The sequence below is a fragment of the Onychostoma macrolepis genome, chromosome 24 (assembly GCF_012432095.1).
Source record: "Onychostoma macrolepis isolate SWU-2019 chromosome 24, ASM1243209v1, whole genome shotgun sequence".
NCBI classification, from domain to species: Eukaryota; Metazoa; Chordata; class Actinopteri; order Cypriniformes; family Cyprinidae; genus Onychostoma; species Onychostoma macrolepis.
The window spans coordinates 5,952,324-5,969,586 of record NC_081178.1 but is presented as its reverse complement, the minus strand read 5'-3'; the positions used below and the strand labels follow the sequence as shown (position 1 = coordinate 5,969,586).

Below are 17,263 nucleotides of genomic sequence, written 5' to 3'. Positions count from 1 at the left end.
AACCCAAGCTCTCACCATCCCCAGCACAAACGATGTCAGTTTTAACATTATGAAATGAATAATTCCAACTCAAAAATCTGATTGAGGCCATTTGAAGCTGAACTGCTGATGAAATACACAGAGCTGTGGCTAACAGTTGAATTATATATACACTAGAGTTTGCCAAATCAAGCACCACTATTAGTACTTGGGAAACTTAGCAAACTTTGGTTGTGCTAGATATAATTGCTGCTTTCCTCACGATTTTCACCTTGTGAGCAACAAAGTGGGCAAGAAAAATCCCATAGACTTACACTTAAGACTTAAGCAGGGACCTGAGCCATATTTCCAGACTAGGATATCACAGAGACTTGAGGGTGAGCGCTTCTGCATTAGGCCAATAAGCAGCCACCTAGCAACCATCCAAAACCACATAGCAACATCCTGGCAATAAACCAAAACAGTTTTGCACAGGTAAGCAGCACTCACATTGACTTATTGCATATTGGCTTTTTCCACAGCACCATCAGAGCAAAATGCATGGAAGTCCTCGCTTCATTCTGTCTTCTTTGCAGCTCTCTGCACTTTCCAAACACTCCGTCCAGAATCAATCGACATGGAAGCAAATGACGCTGTCCGTCACTGGGGGATTGATGTCAGGGACGGAGGGGGATTGATTTAGGAGGTTGGATGGATGGGGGGGAATGACGGACTGTGGTGATGGAGCTTCTGATTGCCAGAGAGTGCTCTTATCAAAAGGACACTGAAGAAATGCTGTCAATGACAGGACTTAATTGCCTGGCTTGTGTTTCTGACACACTGCAATGAAATTTCTGGGAAAATCCACAAACAGGGAGATCTAGGGAGAGTGACACAAAAAAGATGGATTTAAAGTGACAGGGAAGAACTCAGTGAGGGTCATTTTCATGAAACAATGTCATTTGTGCCCCATTTGTGTCCCCATGACTTACTTTTTAATGTTTGTTTTTTTTCCATCGGAATATCAGGCAATTTTCTTGTTCTAGTTTAAAAAACAAAACAAAACAAAATACTGATTTTCAATTGTCCTGATTTCTGAGATTCTCCCACCACCACTAATACTAACGATATTTTATTTCATTTTTTTAATGAATAAACCATGCACAAATTAAATAAACAAATAAATAAATAAATACACAATTTTTCATTTTATTTAAATTAGATATAAAAAAACCTAATCATCTTTTTTACATCTGTTTTCTAAGATTGACCAACCACCACTAATAAAAAATTATTTTTAATTTATTTAAATTTAAATAAAATAAAAACAAGCTCAATAAATAAATAAATAAATCTAATTATTACTTAAATAGTATTAACTAAATAATAACAATTACATATAATTATAATTACAAATAATTACATTTATTGCTTTTTGTTTCTATATTTACATTTAAAATTTTATTTAAAATTATTTTACATTTTATTTAAAAATTACATTTTTTTATTTTTATCCATTTAAATATATATATATATATATATATATATATATATATATATATATATATATATATATATATATATATATATATATATATATAAAAATCATGTTTGTTTGTTTTTCCACACATGGTCCTGTTTTCTAAGAATGACCCACTACCACTAATAACAGCATTTTTCTTATTTAATTTTTTTAATTAAATAACACATATTAATACAGTTTTTTGTTTTTTTTTTTTTTCAAAATGCTTACACACGGTTTTTGAAACTATGGCTCCATTTCTCAAAACTCTACACACAAAACCACAAAACACACACAACATACAAAACATCACACACATCTTGCAAAAGCAAACACTTCTTTGAAAACTGTTTTAACTCTTCTAAAAATGGTATTTACACATAAAACATAAAGAATTAGCCACATACACACCAAACTACACACAGATGGGAAAAATGTAAAACACTGCTCTCACGTGTCTTTTGCTTGTTCAGAGTGCAGAGGAGCACAGGAGTTTGTTATTGCACTTGCATATAGATGCACATATAAACTGTATATACAGTATGTATAACTGTTTTACACAGTTATGCAACTGAACTGAATCAATAATCAACTGATTTGAGCCGTAGAATGACACTATTGACTTGTTAGAGCTGCTTACCAGCAGAATGTGAATTTGATGCTATTGTGAAGCTGCTGGGAAACAATCTGTATTGTATAAAGCACTTTAGAAATAAAGTTGGCTTTCTGACTTGTATGCATGCATAGGTTATATATAATTATATATGATATTAAATTATATATAAGTGTTTTCACACATAATCGCTGTTTGTAGGTCATTTGTAAATGAGTGTGGCATTCACTGCAAAAAATGGCTTATCTCACTTAGTATTTTTGTCTTGTTTCTAGTCCAAATATCTAAAAATTCTTAAATCAAAATACTTTTACTAAATAAGCAAGATGACTTAAGATATTTAGTCTTGTTTCCAGGGGAAAAAAACTAAATTAAGTGCATTTTGCTTGAAACAAGTAAAATGATCTGCCAGTAAAATACTCGTTTTACAGTTTTGTTTTTTAATTGCTTAGACACTAAAAGTGATACTTGAGGCCCACTTAGTGGACCCATTCACTCATATACCTAATCTTTAGACCAAGTCTGCAAAACTATAAGCACATTACATGCTTTAAACTCAGTTTGATATTGTAAAACAAACTTTTTGCAAAACTCTAAATACAGTTCTCTACATTACACACATCATTCGAAACTAACAGCTCTTTTGTTTAATTTGGGAAACACTGCCATTTTGCACATATCATACCTGTACATACATAATTGTTTATATTATATATTGTGTTTTTGCTATTTTGAACATTGTCTATTTTGTATATTATTCTTTTTATTATCTGTGTCCTGTCGCTGTTATTCTGTTGCACTGTGGAGCTTCTGTCACTATAACAAATTCCTCGTATGTGTAAACATACTTGGCTGGCAATAAAGCTCATTCTCATTCTCTCATTCATTCTCATTTTAATGCCACACTCATTTACTGATGACCTACACACAGTGATTATATGTGAAAACACTTATGCATAATTTGTTCACTTAGTAATCAAAACTCTTTTTTTTTTTTTTTTTTTTAGAGAAAAAAAAATATGTTTTCAGCCCTTCTGTTTCTGTTTACATTGTATCTATATTGTACAAAGCGCTTTATAAATAAAGTTGAAATGTAATGTGTGTGTGTATAGCCTATATGTATATAAACTAGGGGTGTCAACGTTAACGCGTTAACGCATGCGATTAATCAAAAATATTTAACGCGTTAATATTTTTTTAACGCAGATTAATCGTTTGATAAGGTTTGACTCCAACTTTTTCCCGTCATCGCAGCGCGGAAGGTCATCTATCATTGTGTGATGAGGGTACAGCACCAGTGTTGCCAGGGTAACAGCACAAGTGGGCTATTTTGAAAATACAGTTGCGGGAAAAATTACAGAACCCTGGGTTGCGTTTTTTTTGGGCTAATTTTATAATGTACCCCGGCCGCCCAAAGTGTATATAGACAAATAAAAATTAAAGTAGATCCTTTTACTAATGTGTATTATACTTGAAATGTATACCTGACAACTTAAGAACGGAGAGGTGGTTGTAACATCACAAACAACGTGAGTTTCAGCAGAGCATACATGTCAAGGCTTTTACACAGCAGAAATAAACATGACAACAGCCACTATAGATTATATAAGATAATAAACACACGATTACGATAGATATGGTCTGTATGTGATTTTCTTGAGATTGAATGTGTACATCTGAAATGCTAATTTGTGCAGCGATATAAAAGGCTATAAATAGCATATTTTAACAACAGTAAACGACCAAATTCCACATGTGATCGCAAAAGGAAGTTATTACAAACACTCGATGGTGGTTTGAAGTGAGTTCTGAGTAAAAGTGCACTATTAATCTCATAAATTGTCTTATGTAGCATGATGCTAATGTTAGCTCTAATGCAGCTGCAGAACAGGTCCAATTCTTCTTCATAATGCATTTTGTCATAATACTTAATGTGGTCGCAAGAAAATGTTTTGTTGTATTTATTTAGAAATACTTTTGATAATAGTTGGGTAAATGTATATTGGGATTGAAGCGATGTGGCTTGGTAAACGTTTTATTGCCAGTTTAAAGGCTGATAATGGCTGAATAAAAACAAAAGAATAATGATAAAAGAATAATAAGGATTATGTCTCATACCTGGCGGAAGTGTGAAAGGTTCTGTTTCCTTAAACTAGTTTCATGCATTTCTTTTTCAACACATTTACAGGTAAATCCTAGTATTTTAAATTTGCGATTAATCATGATTAATCACAGCCCGTGACTGTGATTAATGCGATTAAATTTTTTAATCGATTGACAGCACTAATATAAACATACACACACTCACACACGCACACACACAGAATATGCATAAAAGCCAAGTCAGAAAATGAAAGGTAATCTATCTATCTATCTATCTATCTATCTATCTGTCTGTCTATCTATCTATCTATCTATCTGTCTGTCTGTCTGTCTATCTATCTATCTATCCTGAACATGCATACAAGCCTAGTCAGAAAGTCAACTTTATTTCTAAAGTGCTTTATACAATACAGATTGTTTCCCAGCAGCTTCACAATAGTATCAAATTCACATTCTGCTGTAAAGCAGCTCTAACAAGTCAATATTGTACAGCTTGTATAACAGTGTAAATTTGCTGTCACCTCAAAATAACTCAACACACAGCCATTAATGTCTAAACCGCTGGCCACAAAGGTGAGTACACCCCTAAGTGAAAATGTCCAAATTGGGCCCAATTAGCCATTTTCTCTCCCCGGGGTGTCATGTGACGCGTTAGTGTTACACGGCCTCAGGTGTGAATGGGGAGCAAGTGTTTTAAATTTGGTGTTATCGCTCTCACTCTCTCATACTGGTGATTGGAAGTTCAACATGGCACCTCATGGCAAAGAACTCTCTGAGGATCTGAAAAAAAGAATTGTTGCTCTACATAAAGATGGCGTAGGCTATAAGAAGATTGCCAAGACCCTGAAAATGAACTGCAGCATGGTGGCCAAGACCATACAGCGGTTTAACAAGACAGGTTCCACTCAGAACAGGCCTCACCATGGTCGACCAAAGAAGTTTAGTGCACGTGCTCAGCGTCATATCCAGAGGTTGTGTTTGGGAAATAGACGTATGAGTGCTGCCAGCATTGCTGCAGAGGTTGAAGGGTGGGGGTCAGCCTGTCAGTGCTCAGACCATACGTCGCACACTGCATCAAATTGGTCTGCATGGCTGTCGTCCCAGAAGGAAACCTCTTCTAAAGATGATGCACAAGAAAGTCCACAAACAGTTTGCTGAAGACAAGCAGACTAAGGACATGGATTACTGGAACCATGTCCTGTGGTCTGATGAGACCAAGATAAACTTATTTGGTTCAGATGGTGTCAAGCATGTGTGGTGGCAACCAGGTGAGGAGTACAAAGAAAAGTGTGTCTTGCCTACAGTCAAGCATGGTGGTGGGAGTGTCATGGTCTGGGGCTGCATGAGTGCTGCCGGCACTGGGGAGCTACAGTTAATTGAGGGAACCATGAATGCCAGCATGTACTAAGACATACTGATCCCCTCCCTTCGGAGACTGGGCCGCAGGGCAGTATTCCAATATGATAACGACCCCAAACACACCTCCAAGACGACCACTGCCTTGCTAAAGAAGCTGAGGGTAAAGGTGATGGACTGGCCAAGCATGTCTCCAGACCTAAACCCTATTGCGCATCTGTGGGGCATCCTTCAAATGGAAGGTGGAGGAGCGCAAGGTCTCTAACATCCACCAGCTCCGTGAAGAGGACTCCAGTGGCAACCTGTGAAGCTCTGGTGAACTCTGTGCCCAAGAGGGTTAAGGCAGTGCTGGAAAATAATGGTGGCTACACAAAATATTGACACTTTGGGCCCAATTTGGACATTTTCACTTAGGGGTGTACTCACTTTTGTGGCCAGCGGTTTAGACATTAATGGCTGTGTGTTGAGTTATTTTGAGGGGACAGCAAATTTACACTGTTATACAAGCTGTACACTCACTACTTTACATTGTAGCAAAGTGTCATTTCTTCAGTGTTGTCACATGAAAAGATATAATAAAATATTTACAAAAATGCGAGGGGTGTACTCTGAGATACTGTATATGTGCATCTACAGTATGTGCGAGTGCAATAACAAACTCCTGTGCTCCTCTGCACTCTGAACAAGCAAAAGACACATGAGAGCAGCGTTTTACATTTTTCACATCTGTGTGTCGTTTGGTGTGTATGTGGCTAATTATTTTATGTTTGTGTGTAGAGTTACTATGCAAAAATACCATTTTTAGAAGAGTTAACCCCCAGAGGTGTTTGCTTTTGCAAATACGTTTTGTATGCTGTGTGTGTGTTTTGTGGTTTTGTGTGTAGAGTTTTGAGAAATGGAGCCATAGTTTCAAAAAATGTGTTTAAGCATTTTGAAAAAAACTAATATTTTACTTACCCCACTGGCAGATAATTTTACTTAGTAAAAGTATCTTGATTTAAGAATTTTTGGATATTTTGACTAGAAACAAGACAAAAATACTAAGCAAGATAAGTCCATTTTTGCCTGAAAAAATTGAATTTCTTTTCCCCACACGGTCCTGATTTTTGAGATTGACCCACCACTAACACCATCATTATTCTTTATTTATTTAAAATATTTAAATTAAATCAAAAACGATCAAAACAAACAAAAAAAATAAATAATACTAATTATTAATTAAATATTTTAACTAAACATTAATCACTAAAATAATTAATCACTATTATAAAATAATAAATAATTTTTATTTGATACTTTAATTAAAAATAATAATAATGAAAAAAAAAAAAATTCCATACATGGTCTAATTGTTTTGCGTATTGCAGGAAAGCACCTCTTTCTCTCTGTTGTGTACCTGAGACAAACAGACATTAAACATGACACAACGACTTAATCACATGCAAGAAGAATGACAGTGAATGTTTTACACGATCACACAGCTGTTTGATGTCTTGTTCATCACACTCCTGACTCATTTATCGCAAACTTGTTACCGCAGCCGTCTGAAATACAGGTGAATGCAAAATAATCACAGGGAAGGTTTTAATGAGAACGAATTACAGCTTGTTTATGTTCAGCTCTGCACGTAAAACATAATCGCTGCTTATAATGAGAACGTTCAATCCTCACAAACACTCACATAAAAACAAGTTACTTCAGATTAAACAGCTATTTCATCATTATTTAAGTACTGTTTAAATTATTTAAAACTATTAACGACTCTGAGCTACAGACTGACAGGTGAGAAAAGGACTGTTTTTTATCTCTAAATGCACAAAATGCAGGACAAAGAGAGACTTTACATTCATTATAGTGCACTAAAGAGCATATATAAATATTTGAACATTGACAGCGAAAGAGGCAGCTGCTCCCTCATATGAACTGCCACTCTGACAGTCTGATGACATGTTTGTTATCAGCCGCTCTGATTGGAGAGAGAAGCAAAGGCACTCTGAGGTAATTGGGTAAAAATTCTGGCAGTGGAAAGCAGCTCACGGTAATGACAGCCATGCATATTAAAAGCAAAAATTCAAAGCATTTCAAAGTGACGGGTAAACACAGCACTACAGCCTTACTGTTTAGATAAAATGTTTTTTCTTTATTTATTTTCATTTTACAGTGTAAAAGGCTTGGCCTGAAATATATTGGAATATATTTTTCAGGCCAATATACTGTGTGCCTATATACACACACACCCACCCACCCACACCCACACACACACACATATATATATATATATATATACACACACACACACACACACACACACCCACCCACACACACACACACACACATATATATATATATATATATATATACGCACACATAGACACACACACACACACACACACACACACACATATATATATATATATATATATATATATATATATATATACGCACACATAGACACACACACACACACACACACACACAGCTGAGGCTTTGTTTTATAGCCTATTAAAAGTACCAAAAGCACAAAGCTTTTTGCTATTATTGGGGGGCTGGTGCACTACAAATAATAAATGCAATCAAAGATGTGAAATATTATTTCCAAGCATTCCAAGCATACTGTCCCTGCAAGTATATCTTATATGTCTTTCGGATGAGACGTTAAACCGAGGTCCTGACTCTCTGTGGTCATTGAAAATCCCATGACACTCATCTTAAAGAGTAGGGGTGTAACCCCGGTGTCCTGGCCAAGTTCCCTCAACTGGCCCTTGTCAGTCATGGCTTCCCAATAATCCCCATCCACTTGATTGGCTCTATCTCTCTCTCCTCTCCACCTGTAGTTGGTGTGTGGTGAGCGCACTGGCGCCGTTGTCCTGTGGCTGCCATCGCATCATCCAAGTGGATGCTGCACACTGGTGGTGGTTGAGGAGAGACCCCCCACATGATTGTAAAGCGCTTTGGGTGTATTGCACTACACAATAAAGCGCTATATAAATGCCTCATTCATTCATTCATTCATTCATGATTTCTGATAATCGATAATCAACAATCAAATCAGTTGCCAGGCCACTGGAATTTCTCCCAGTGCTCCCAATCTGGGTCATTTGCATGCACAATACTCTCAAAATATTATAACTTTAATCTCATAATTGCTATGATTTAATTCTTGTAATTTTGTCTTTATTCTCAAAATATTTTGACTTTATTCTCAAAATATTTTGACTTTATTCTCGTATTGCTATTGCTACTTTGTTCTCATTATTTATTTTTATTATCTTAGATTTTCTAAATTGTTTAACATGGCATTAAAACGCTGTCATACATAATGCTAAGCCTTTATTCTCAAAATATTTCTTTATTTATTTGTTGTTGTTTTTTTACTTTATTTTTTACTTTACGTGGCACATAAAACGCCATCGTAGATCTTGTCTGGGTGTTTAACTGCAGAATGTTGTTCTTTGTGTCACCTGGTGGATATTGTATGAAGCACAACAAAAAGCACCTGCAAGGAGCTCCATGATCACACATGACGAATTGCGTGCTGTTGCGAGAAAAAAAAAAGTGCATTCTTAATGGCCAAATCTGTAGTTAACGGAAGTTGTCAAGTTTCCTAAAAGACCAAAAAGCAGCGTGAAGTACCACAAAAGTAGTCCAAATGACTTGTGAAGTCTTCTTGAGTCATACTATAGCATTTTGCAAGGAATGAACTACTGTTTGTCGTTCACTGATAATCTGTCGTTTTTTGTGTTCTGAGGAAGAAATAAAGTATTATGGGTTAATATGTGATGACAGAATTTTAATTTTTTGTGAACTATTTCTTTAAAGTGTTACTGGGAGAGCAGCAGTATGCAGCAGTACCCTACTGCTCTCCACAGCTGAAATGAATTCAGTGAATCACTGCAATGCAACGGGGTAGAGTGTATGTGTGTGTGTGTGGCCATGCATGCATATTTATGTGCAGAACCTGCTCTACATTTGCCTGTGGGTGTGTTAGTTAGAGAAGATACTTTCTCTCTCTGTGTATAATGAGTCAGGGGTTTTCAAACGTTTTGTTGACCCTGAAATATGATAATACCCCTTACTAAAAAAGATAGGTACAGGCAGGTATACACTACCACTTAACAAGTTTGGGGTCAGTACATTTTTTTTCCATGTTCTGTTCACCAAAGCTGCATTTATTTGACAAAAATACAGTAAAAAAAACAGCAGTAGTGTGAAATGTTATTACAATTTAAAGTAACTGTTTTTTATTTTAATATATTGTAAAATGTAATTTATTTCCGTGATGCAAAGCTGAATTTTCATGCATCATGACTTCAGTCTTCAGTGTCACATGATCCTTCAGAAATCATTCTGATATATAAAAATAAATGATAATAAAAAATTTCAAAGAACAGCATTTATTTGAAATCTTATTTGAAAGTTTTTACTTTCACTTTTCATTAAATGAATGCAAATCCCATAGTAAATATAATAGTAAATATTAATAAATATATAATTTTTACTTATAAATATAAATGTAAACATAAACATATAATAAATATAGAAATATAATTAAGAAATATAATCTGGAAAATATTTACTGTTTTTCTACCGTATTGATAGATGTATAGAAAAAAAAAATCAACATAATATATTTTTTAAAAATACAATAATTTTGAGTGTAAGATTAAAAGTGATTAATCTCTATTTCCAACAAGTAATTTGAATAAAATGGTACTAAAAATCAATGCAACAAGTATTGAAAAATTTGTATACTAGCGAAGCTATGCAAAACTCAACAGGGCTGCTTATGTTGTTCTGGATAGTAGACACATGGTTGGATACTGTCCCAAGTCGAAATTCAATCTTCACTTTCCATTTTCAAGCCCACTTTGGCTCGGTCGCTAGGTATTCCTGTTGCTCAGACACAAGAACATGGTGTTACTATAGCAATACAAGGTCATGGGTTTGGTTCCCAGGTAAAGCATGAACTGGTAAAATGTACATCTTGAATGCAATGCAGGTCGCTTTGGATAAAAGCGTCTGCCAAATACAGGTAGTTTTATTCACCCTTTTTCCACCATTAATCCATATGAGCAATGATAAAAGTGCTGCTTTCTTTAGCAAATAGCTCTAACAATGTATACTGTAGCTGCATGCTGTGTCCACAATTCTGAACAAGAACAGTCTGTCCTCTCAGACGCCATCCACAAAGACACATAAATGATGGACGGAGCACAGAGATGCACACATAATGGAGCAGGCTAGTGTTTGAAGGTCTGACCTCAGTCGAACACATTAGTGGCTCTGAGTCATCGCAAGAACCGTACATGAACTTGAGTGGAAAATGAGCGGACAAAAAGGGCTGTCCATAAACCAAGTGCCCCGACATTTCCCAAAGGATATAAAAAAAATCTCAAATGGGAAACATTTCCAACGACACGTCCACTGTTGGCAGGGCATAACCGAAAGGGCCGTATGCTTTCTTGCCCTTCGTGAAACCACTAAAATGTTTGTGAAGGGAATGAGTGAAAGAGAGCGAGAACATTAGCCAGTCTAATTGAGGTAGATTCAGCCCCCTGCCAGTCTGACAGAAGACACTAGGATAATTACAACTGTCAGGATGTCCAAATCACTCAACCCAGTGTGCAATCACAGGTTGAGACCTGACATTAAAAAGCGACTTGTTGTCATTAGCATCCCCATAAATATCTGTGGTGTGATTTAGGGCTGCTTCCTAACCCTGATTGTCCCTGCCGTCACATTGTCTCTCGACTCTAGGACATCTTGTTTATGCCCTCCTGGATCTCTGATCTCATGTTGCCTTTTTAAAATGACTTTTTGAAAGTCGAAGAGCCATTCACTAAGCACTTGCGCCACTTTTGAGCATGAGATTCCAGCACAAGCACGTCTTAATCACTAACCACCCACAATTCAGTTTAACAAAGCGCCATCTGCACTGATATGGCGTTGTTTGCATATTTAAATTAAGTCGCTGTCATTCTTTCTTTGCTCAAACACACATTCTTTATATGCAAATTAAGCTTATTATAGATTGCAGTTTGTTCTCAAAAGTCAGCGCGTTTTGCTTGATGCAATTAACGTACGGAGCTTCGTTTAAAAAGGATGTTTGCGTAAATTCTCTATTGATCATGACAGCAGTAATTCATCAAATGATGGAATGGAGAAAAGCGAGATTTTCTATTAAAATGTTTATTTCATCAGAATACCTGGATGCTTTTAATGGAGAAAATAATGCATGTAAATTAACAATGCTATTGGCAGACAGATAATGAATTCCCAACAAAATACTTGAGTTAAACCGACCCATCCGCCCACCGTATGCCCACAAGAACATCTTCAATTTTTTATTTCAGATACTTTATTCCAGTAGCAAGTCAGTCTCGTCTTGCTTTAATGAAATTGATGCCTTCAGCTCTTTGATGTTTCAACCCTTGAGATGTTTTTCCGTGATGAATAAAAGGCAGGACTAGGAATGGCTCTAAACAGAATGTCTTGTAGAGATGCTGTTTTTTCTCTCTCTCAGATTTCAATCTGAGCAAAGGTTTTCTTCTGAGACTGGTCGGCGTCTGGAAAAACACCAGTGATATCACAACCATGTAACGTTAAATGCTCCATCAAAACTGGTTCACCACTACAGCTCTTAATTAGAAGGCATGGTGCATGCTAGGACATGTCACTCCTCCACAGAGAGGTTAGTAATTGCTTTACTCAAAGCTAAATATACAATGGCACTGAAACAGGACAGCAAAAGCAGTACTCAACCACTGTGAAGATCCAATCTCGGTAACACTTTAGATTAGGGAACACATGTTCACTATTAACTAAGGGTTTTCCCTTAATAAAATTAGCTGCTTATTGATAGTCTGTAAGGTATTTGTTGATGTAGTTATTTTTAGGTATTGGATAGGGTTAAGAGATCTAGAATATGGTAATGCAGAATAAGGCATTAATATGTGCTTTATAAGTATTAATAAACAGCCAATATGCTAGTAATATACATGCTAATAAGTTTATAGTGCAATGTTCTCTAATCTAAAGTGTTATCACAATCTATTTAACTTTTTTACTTCCCAATGTCCACCATTTTAGATCAAGGTATAGATATAAATAAAGACTTCACTAACAGTGAACTGCATCCACTGATACGCTCAAAAAAGAAAAAGTAAAAAAATAAATATGAAAAGTGAATTTAAAAGGAAAAAGGTTGAGTTTATTTTTAAATGCATTCAGTTTTTTTTTGTTTTTAATTGATCTGAATTAAGTACACATTTATTCTGAATTTATAATATACGCCATGCATTTACATTCAATTAATTTATCCATTTATATATTTGTACATTCTGTTTGTGTTGAAGTAATCTGGAAATATCAGGAGATTTTAAAACTTCATAGAAAAGGTCATGAAAAAAGTCATCAAAATTAAAATAAAATGAAAAATATAAAATAAACTGTTATTCAAAATTTGATCATGATTAAAATGTTTCTAGGATCACTTGAAAATATACACAAATAGGGTGAATTCAGGAAAATTGGGCACTTTTTCCTACTGAGATGCCTGGGATAAAATGGCCCAATTATCCTGTATTAATCTTATCTCTTTTAAATAAAATAAAATTAATTGTGCAAATAGCAAATTACCGAGTGTGACTAAAGCAAATTCAGTGAGGTGTGTGATAACGATGACAGTTAATTATACGCATGATGCAGCGCTATACCAGTATAGATAGTGCCTAATTTAACACACAAATTTTGTGCAACTGTTTCTCTTATTTTCTCTACTTCACGCTCTCATTTTCTATCATTTGCCCCATTTCTCATCTTCAACACACACCATTCCAGTCATTTAAGCTTGTGGTTTAGAAATACGCAGAGCAACTGGGAGACGAGGTTAGTAGTAATGGACTCATAACCCGACATCAACCCCTACTGCCGGATCGGTTGGCCATCAGGGTGACATCATTTACACCAATTTAAGAGGTTGAAGGGGAAATTGCACATTGTTTGGTGCTAAATTATATGTTGTGCTTCATTTCTTAATTAGATCCCTGAGCTGGGCGGCTGTGTTTATTGGTGTAGTATCTCTCTCACCATGCTTTCAGGATTACCGCAGCCCCTAAATGCATTTCGTTCATGCGAGTAAAGCAGAAATAGACCTTGATGTTTCATTACAAAACCGGACATAGCAGCGCTAGAGATGAATCTATTAGTTGAGGCCGATTCATTGACAGCTACAGAGTAATTTAAGGCTGGAGTTAAAGCACAGGAAAATGAAAACAGGAACTAGAGGTAATGGGCAATGTAGGCAGGCTCAGTGAAAATACGTGCCTGTGCCTACATTTGTGCAAAACTCCAAAAACATACCCTTACATACAGTTTAATGCAGTTTCCAGCTGAAATTACCGCTTGTATGGCAGTAAAACACCAATAACTTCTTCCCTTTTCACACAAATAATGATTAAGGGGCAGATTATCGATTAGTAAAAACTTGTTTCCGTTTGGTTCCTTGAACAATACTGTATTATGACCTCAAAATGTTTTTACCATAGTGCACGATTTGTGAAATAATACATTTTGATGTTTGCATCACATAACAATTCCATTTGTGTGGCTTTTCTGACATAGTAAACTTGCTCGGTAGTACACCTGGTACAGCATTGTGCTTGTATCAAAAGAGTTCAAACACTTGAAAAGCCAAGCACAAATAGCATGTTTGCATCAGTAAATGTGTGTGTTTTTTTAATCTCATATTATCTTTTGTTAACATTATCATTCAGTTTAGGTAAAGTATTAGTGTAGGTGCTACGCTGTTTTCAAGAACATTTTTAATCACAACTCACCAGACATTTCATTTACAAACTACCACAATATGCAGGCCTACATGCATGATCATCTGTTTTGGATAATACTGAAATCTCTTTTAGTGTCACTCAGTTGACATTTCGTTTTGAAAGTGTAGATAGATGGAACGACAGATAGATGGAAAGACTGATTAAATGATAAAAAGTTAACACAACTTACAGTAAAGTATGAACTTTGGTACATAGCATTATGAAAACATAACATTGCCAGATTAATGTTCATCTGTTTCGGATAAACCTGAACTCGTTTCTAGCATAATTTAATGGACATTTCACTTTAAAAGTGTAGCAAAATGTGCAAGAAGCGACGTAAAATCATTTTGCAGAAATGTCAACACTGGCACGTTTTTCTAATGAGCCTGGGTTGGAAATGGAGGTGGAAGGATACACAAGAGAGAGAGAGAGAGAGAGAGAGGAAATCAAAAAGGGCAAATTAGATGAGGCTAATGAAATAAGAAGCATCTCGCTGAGCTACATGTCTCTCCGTTTGTCCCTCAGAGACTTTCCAGCCATCCGGCCTCTCATTTAGTCAACTTTTTAGCCATAAATGACAGAGTTAATTAGCTGCTTTTCTAGCAGCTGACCAAACACAAATCATTCCGGGCCAGCAATAAGCTGGCAGCATGGGATGGTCCGTGATGCCATTCCGAGCACTGTAGGGCCTGGAGGGGCCCCTGGTGGCCCCCGAGGCAGCATGAGAGGCCCCTGCGGCCACATCATGCGGATCTGCTCATTGCATTACCCCAAAAAATGTCCTAATGGCAGAGTGCAGCTCTTCAAACTCAGACAAACGGGTCTCTGTAGTGTCTCTCGCTCTTCAACTCACTGCACAAGAAATGTTTTCCCTCTCTCCTGCGCTCAAATTATAGCGCTACATTCCCCTCTCTCTCCCTTGCTTATGTACCATCACAATCTATTTGCTTCTGCTTTCACTGGTCTCCAGAGACAAAAAGTTTGGAATCTGCCTGTGAAGTGGAATTGGGGACTTATGACACGTATTTATAAGTAGCGTTTGCTAAAGCAGCATCACTATGGCTGAATTCGGAATAGCATACCAGCACACCGCTCTAACTATTTCTGCCAAATAATGATACATAAAAATAGTATGAGCATTTCATTCTAGTATGCTATTACAAATTCAGCCTATTAGTATTGCAAAAAGTAATACTGCTATAATTAAATCTCAATTCAGTTTCTGAATTTACAGTGAATTTGAATTGATATAGCAAACAAGATGTAGAATTGCAATTCTAATTTGAATGCAAGGAAGTAGAAGTAAAATGAATTTAAATGTAAATATCAGCTGTAAATCAACTGCAATTTTTATCTAGAAAAGTAAAGTTTGTCAAAATTTCAAAAGTTTCCTTGACAAAATCTTGTTTGAAAGTCATAAAACAACATGACGATACAGACATAGCAATAGAATGGCAGATATATATATATATATATATAATAACAGAACAAATATATAATGATATAACCATTGAACGATAGAAGGATAGATAGATAGATAGATAGATAGATAGATAGATAGATAGATAGATAGATAGATAGATAGATAGATAGATAGATAGATAGATAGATAGATAGATAGATAGATAGGTAAATCAACAACAACAGATAGACAGACAGACAGACAGACAGACAGATAGATAGATAGATAGATAGATAGATAGACAGACAGACAGACAGACAGACAGACAGATATAGATAGATAGATAGATAGATAGATAGGAAAGCAGTAAAGCTAAAATCTTATATGGATAATGCTATGTATGGATAGATAGGTAGATAGATAGATAGATAGATAGATAGATAGATAGATAGATAGATAGATAGATAGATAGATAGATAGATAGATAGATAGATAGATAGATGGAAAAAAACAAGAAACTTACATTAATAGAGGAAGAGCCACTCGAATTGGCTTCAGAAAATGTAAAAATCCATTATGAGATGAAGTCCTTTCAAAAGACATACAGAAACGTTTCACTAGATGACCTCACTGAGACCTGTGCAAGTGCATTAAATTCTGACAGTCAAATTAGAGCAGTTGACCTGAGCTGCTGGAGAACTGTGTGTGCCGATATACGGATGTCCTTGAGCTGTTCCTGTATAACAAACTGCTGGGTTTCTTTTATAATGCCACTGAAACATTTCTTATTTTCTGCCAAAAAGAAGCAGTAAAATTAGAAATAAAATAAGAAGCTGAGTTGAGTTATACACCAAATGTAATATTAGGGCTCAAGGATTTGTTCAAATCCCAAACTTATGAATATTCTTTTTTTTCTTTTCTTTTTTTTTTTAATAATGATTTCTGCCTTAACAAGCAATTTTTGGTAATTTATAGGTGTAGGAAATAAGTAAACATCAATATGAACAAACTAATAAATGGCCTACAGTACACATATATTACATTACACTGTATTTTAAATACATATATTCATTTCTTTAGCTGACCCCAACCTTTTGAACTGTAGTGTATATTGGAGTAGAATGGAGAACATTTTCACATCAGTTTTGACTTACAGTAAATCACAGATCTCAATACAGTCTCAAATGTCAAAGTAGGATCAAATCAATGACCTTTAGGATGAAATCATATTATACAAGCCCTTTATAATCGTGGCATTTAAGTATGTGAATCTGTCATCTACACCTACTTGTGCGGAGTAAGCAAACTGCAGCCGGTCCAGATGGTCTGTGACTAGGGGACGGAGCTACTTCAGGACCAACCTATCAACGATATTAATGATGTGTGAAGGAAGAGCAACTGGTGTGTAGTCTTTAGGGTTGTTACGATGAACACGGCAGGAAGTCTTCCAGACCTGGGGCACCTTCTGCAGAATTTAA

The 17,263-nt window shown here is 35.7% G+C and overlaps 1 protein-coding gene across 3 annotated transcripts in view; it reads right to left on the bottom strand.

Annotated features, from left to right (window-relative positions):
* Nucleotides 1–17,263, bottom strand: part of LOC131533180 (RNA-binding Raly-like protein) — a 141,317-nt gene that overhangs the window by 79,103 nt on the left and 44,951 nt on the right. Inside the window, exon 1 of one of the 3 annotated variants that reach the window (XM_058765329.1) lies at nt 469–827. The exons of the other annotated variants lie outside the window; for them this stretch is intronic. Coding sequence (XP_058621312.1) covers nt 469–521 — 53 coding nt within the window. The 5' untranslated portion in view covers nt 522–827. Of the gene's footprint in view, nt 1–468; nt 828–17,263 lie in introns of those variants that run through there. 3 annotated transcript variants of the gene reach the window in all.